The 5,862-nt window shown below is 37.6% G+C and overlaps 1 protein-coding gene across 1 annotated transcript; it reads left to right on the forward strand.

The window, feature by feature from the left end:
* Window positions 1-2,593: 2,593 nt before the first annotated feature.
* On the forward strand, window positions 2,594-5,410 carry LOC119569018 (the record flags this gene model as incomplete). Its single annotated transcript, XM_037917377.1, is given in 2 exon segments — window positions 2,594-2,916; window positions 5,096-5,410. Coding segments are annotated over 2 exon segments (400 nt in total), but the record flags the coding sequence as incomplete, so codon positions are not given.
* Between the last annotated feature and the right edge of the window lie 452 nt (window positions 5,411-5,862).

A 5,862-nucleotide genomic window follows, 5' to 3' on the forward strand; every position in this document is an offset into this window, starting at 1 on the left:
AGACTCATATAACATACATAACCTACCAAAATCATCACCGAGCTTCTTTCCGCTACTGTTGCTACAGCCCTGAGATAAGAGCATCGAGCGGAAAAGCGCTACGTGTGAATTACGATGTGGCCATTAAAGTGCTACTCGAGGGAGCGTGAAAATCCGAAGATGTTTATGCTTTATTTCCCCATTTTACTTGAACTACAATGAGCCATTCCCACGGGACTCTCTCTCTCTCTCTCTCTCTCTCTCTCTCTCTCTCTCTCTCTCTCTCTCTCTCTCTCTCTCTCTCTCTCTCTCTCTCTCTCTCTCTCTCTTCATTCTCTCTCCCTTTCTCTCTCATTCATTTATTATTTATCTGTCTATAGAATATAAAAATGCTGAAAAAATCAGATTAACATACAGATGCACAGATTATACACACACACACACACACACACACCCACACACACACACACACGCACATACACACACACACACAAATAAACCCAAAAACATGCACAACCAAATGGATATCCACGAGCATCCAAATTATCCCTCCAATGTTATTAATTTCGGGCCAAGATTTCCCGTGTGGCGCGTTCATGGTTGCCTAAGGAAATATTTTCAAGGTGGGGGGGGGGGAGGCAATGATAGGGAGGGGAAGTGATAGGGTGGAAAAAGGATGAATAGGGGGGAAAGGTGGAAGAGAAGGGGCAAGAAGGGGATGGGGAAGGGCAGAAGAAGATAGAGGGTAGAGAAGGTAGGGAGGAAGGAAAAAGAGGGGAAGGAAAGGGAAGTGATAGGATGGAGGAAGAGAGGGAAAAGGGACCAAACAAAGCCATGTCTCAAGAAGCGAGAATGAACAATTCAGTAAATAAACTCGTAATAACACACACAAACAGAAATGCAATATATCTGAGCAAAGATTACTCATGCAAATAAAGGCTCGTAGAAGAAAAGAAATACAATTATACATGTACCAATAAATCACATATATCAATCTCAATTCATAAACAAATAACACTTACCTTATCCCTCATATCACTTAAGCAAATAATACTTAATTTACTCCCAATATTTCCTAATGCTGCCTACGTCTCCCCCCTCCCCCTAACCACAAGCATAGCCCTTTATGGGAACACACAAAAGTTCGTATGAAAGTCAAATCGGCTTCTTCATATGAAAGCCCAATGGAGACCACAATACGAGACCTAATCAGTGTAAACCACAAACCATAAGCCCAAGACTCTCTCTCCTCTCTCTCTCTCCTCTCTCTCTCTCTCTCTCTCTCTCTCTCTCTCTCTCTCTCTCCCTCTCTCTCTCTCTCTCTCTCTCTCTCTCTCTCTCTCTCTCGCTCTCGCTCGCTCCTTCTTCTTCCTCTTCTTCTTCTTCTTCTTCTTCTTCTTCTTCTTCTTCTTCTTCTTCTTCTTCTCCTTCTCCTCCTCCTCTTTTACTCCTCCCCCTCCTTTTACTCTTCCTCCTCCTCTCCATCCTCCCCTCAACCCTCATCCCTAAGGATCCCTAAAGAGGGAATATTCTGCCCCCATCCCCTCACCCCAGTCTCCCTAGTCACACGCACGCATGCAAACTAAAATATGAAAATGGGGGGGGGGACCATTGTCGGTTTTCTTGCCTCCCTTTTCGTTGCAGACGTTTTAAGAGATTGTTATTTCCCTGCCATAGTCCTTCTAGTGGCCTCTTTGTGTGTGTGTGTGTGTGTGTGTGTGTGTGTGTGTGTGTGTGTGTGTGTGTGTGTGTGTGTGTTTGTGTATGTGTGTGTGTGTGTGTGTGTGAGTGAGTGAGTGAGTGCGTATGTGTGTGTGTGTATTGTGTTGTGTGTGTGTGTGTGTGTGTGTGTGTGTGTGTGTGATGTCGTTCAATATTATTTTTCTACACGTATGAATGCATGTATTTTACAATATGTGTAATTGTTTTATCGCTCTCAAATGATCAAAATAAAACGCGCCTGGTCGTCATCCGGTGAATTAACAAAGCCTCATCCCAGACAGTTGGCAGTGCTTAAGCCGAAACGTTTCAGACTGAAATGTTGGTTTATATTATTTGTGTTACTCTTTTACGCAATTTTGTACGGTTTTATGTGTTTGTATAGCTTATATTTGTGTTCGTTAATATATGAGTATAGATGTTTGCAAGTGTGTGTGTTGTGTGTGAATGTGTGTGTGTCTGTGTTTGTGTGTGTTGTGTGTGTGTGTGTGTGTGTGTGTGTGTGTGTGTGTGGTGTGTGTGTGGTACGTGCGTGTCTGTATGTGTGCGTGTGTGTGTGTACGTGTACGTGTGCGTGCGTGCATGTAGGTATATCACTTATGCATTCACAAGAGATAAAGCCCGACGTGAGGAATACCTAAGGAAGTCGTTCCAAGAAGGCGTGAGTTTGCATCCGCCAGAGAGCATCGCAGATGGAAATACCACCAAACGCCTCAAAAAAGAAACAAAAACAGATACCCAAAACTCACCGCTCGTCTTCAGTACTCGATTGGCCTCCTTCAAGGTCGGATGTCAATATTTCCAACTTTCGCGTCGATAGTTCATCTCCCACTCCGATCTTTTCTCATGCAATCTATTCGCGTATTTGATCATCATTAGTAATTTTCTTTTTGTTTTTGTGTTTTCTTCGTTTCTACCTCTAGTACTGACTTATTCCCTCTCTCTCCTTATCTCTCGTTTTTCACTCCCTTTTTGTGTTTATTAGTTATCATCTTCTTATCATCTTCTTCTTCTTAGTTTTTTATTCCCCATCGAACTTAATTCTCCGATTTCTCATTTGATCTTAAGACGCCGAAAGATTGAAACCGAATCACCCAAGTTTATATAATTTTTAAAAAGTTAGTGAAGAAAATATGGGAATCTCCAGCCTATTGTCTCTCTTGGCCATTTTCATCCTGTTAGTCCAGAGACACTGCATAGCCTTCTTCTTACACGACGGTAAGTAGATATTGTTATATATTTTATATCTTTCTCGTGGTGTCTGTCTTGTGACGTTAGCGATCATGAATCTCCATTCTCTTCTGCCATCTGCTAATCTGATTAAATTAACCAATTTGTACATTCCACCCACTCTATCAGTTAAACTATCCATGTAAATAATAATAAAAAAAACTGTTGCCTCTATTTTATTTCCCAAATCTTTCCTGATCGTCCATGTCTCACATCCATGTAACATCTTTGACCACACAAAACACTTCAAAATCCTTTTTCTAACCTTTATACTCATGCTCATTTTTTTTTTTTTTTTTTTTTTTTTTGTCCATGCTTTCTTTGCCAAGCCAATTCTCTTTACAATCTCCTTCTCACTGTTCCTTTGATCATGAATGGTACTTCCCAGATAAAAAAAAATCAACTTGCTTTACTTCCTTATCTCCCACTTTTATCTTCACGTTCACTTTCTCTTTCCTCTTTGTTATTATCAATGTATTGGTCTTATCTACATTTATTCTCAACCCTTTACTTTCACCTTCCTCCTTCAGATTGCTCACTAATTATTGTAATTTCTCCTCTGAGTCTGCTATCAGTACTGTGTCGTCTGCATATCTGATGTTGTTCACGTTCCTTCCACCAACTGAATGCTTTCTAGTCCTCCTAACTCACCCATGACAACTTGGCTGTACAATGAAAACAGATCTGGTTGATAACACACATCCTCGTCTTACTCATCTCTGTATTTCAATCCAGTCTGTCTTTTCATCATCTTCTCTCACTGCTGCTTTCTGATTCCAGTACAATATTATATATTTACGCAGATTATGTGGATTATGCAGACGTATGAATAAAATTGTGTGTGTGTGTGTGTGTGTGTGTGTGTGTGTGTGTGTGTGTGTGTGTGTGTGTGTGTGTCTGTGTGTGTGTCTGTGTGTGTGTGTGTGTGTGTGTGTGTGTGCGTGTCGATGTCGGTGTCGGTGTGTGTGAGTGTGCGTGTGTGTCGGTGTGTCGGTGTAAATAAGGTACATAGAGAAGCGAGTATTACTGTATGTGATTTTGATATAAATGTTTAAAGTATCAGAGCTATAAGTGTGGTTCTACTAGTATTACTTTTTTTTTAGAATTATTATTATTGTTATTAATGATCTTATCATTGTTTTGTTATTGTCCTCGTAACGACTGGTGAAATATTTTCCCGTGGCTTATTACTTTTACTTTGAATTAGTATTGGTGATCCTACTGTCATGAATATGTTTTTTATATTTTCTTTTCGTGATGGATAGCAAAGTGCTAGATAAAACAATATAAGTTTGACATTATGAATAGATTATTGAATATTAATATTTTTCAAATGCTCAACTTTTTAATAGAATGCAGTATCTTTTTTACGAGAATAATATAAGCCTGGGAATGAATCCAAAAATAGATGGGTCTTTTTCAGTTTATGAATCTGTTTGTCAATTTATTATTATTATTTTTTAATTCTTGTGTTCTGAAAAAACTATAATAACTAAAATAGATAATAAAAACAGCTAGCAGGTAGTATGAATTGGAAATATGTTATAGACTAATGGATGAAATGATCAATGAGTTGAAGAAAATGATCGATGTTACATAATACAGTTTTTGATAAGACTAAAGACAGGCCCGGTTATTTTCCGGCTAATAATGTGAAATTTAGTAGGAAATTAAGTTTTCCAGTTTTTTTTCTTCGTATCGTATGTTTGTTGCTCCAAGTACATAAAACATTTCCTTTGAATTTCACAAAGCATCGTTTTTCATTTCTAATACTTAATCATTTTATTCTTTCTATTGTACTGAAGATTAAGTAGTGTGTATTTTCTTTGCCTTTAATCCGTGTTATATTTGTGTGTTTACGTACGAGAGGTAGAGAGATGGAGAGAGAGAGAGAGAGAGAGAGAGAGAGAGAGAGAGAGAGAGAGAGAGAGAGAGAGAGAGAGAGAGAGAGAGAGAGAGGAGAGAGAGAGAGAGAGAGGGGAGAGAGAGAGAGAGAGAGAGAGAGAAGAGAGAGAGAGAGAGAGAGAGAGAGAGAGAGAGAGAGAGAGAAAGACTCAGAAACAGACAAAGACAGACAATATGAGAGGCAGACAGACAAAGATTAAATGAAAACAACAAGTACCACCCCATGTTCTTCCAACACGCTATTCCCTCTCCTTCATTACAGGGTGCCTCATCATGGAACACTACAACATCAAGACGTACGAAAACTCCATAAGCTTCCTCATGCTATTCCCTCCCGAGGATGATTTCTTCCTGAGTGTCACCCAGGATGCTCCTACCTCCTACTTCTACCCGGCGAGAGGCATAGATCACGAAGGGCCTCAGACCTGGATGCAGATGGATCTCCGCCTGAACGACTCCATCGAAATACGTTTTCATAATGGGACGACGTGGATGAAGGAAGCCAGTCCTCTGAAGGGGCTTCTTCTTAAATCCTTTTCCATGTCCTTCGGACTTTGGGCACCGAACTGTCCTCAGAGTGAGTTCAAAGCTAATGATATGTAAATGACTAATGTAAAAAATACGAGAGAGAATAATAGCAAGTCTATTTATTATTAATATTATTATTATTATTGTTATTATTATTATTATTATCATTATCATTATCATTATCATTATCATATCATTATCATTATCATTATCATTATTACTATTATTATTATTATTATTATCATTATTATTATTATTATTATTATTTATTATTATTATTATTATTATTATTATTATTATTATTATTATTATTATTATTATTATTATTATTTGTCATTATTATTATTATTATCATTATTATTATTATTATTATTATATTATTATTATTATTATTATTATTATTAATTATTGCTGTTACTGTTGTTGTTTATATAAATTATATATACATATATAACATATATATAAATATATATATATATAATATATATATAATCATTAATA

This window comes from Penaeus monodon, unplaced genomic scaffold, assembly GCF_015228065.2.
Source record: "Penaeus monodon isolate SGIC_2016 unplaced genomic scaffold, NSTDA_Pmon_1 PmonScaffold_12138, whole genome shotgun sequence".
Taxonomy (NCBI): domain Eukaryota; kingdom Metazoa; phylum Arthropoda; class Malacostraca; order Decapoda; family Penaeidae; genus Penaeus; species Penaeus monodon.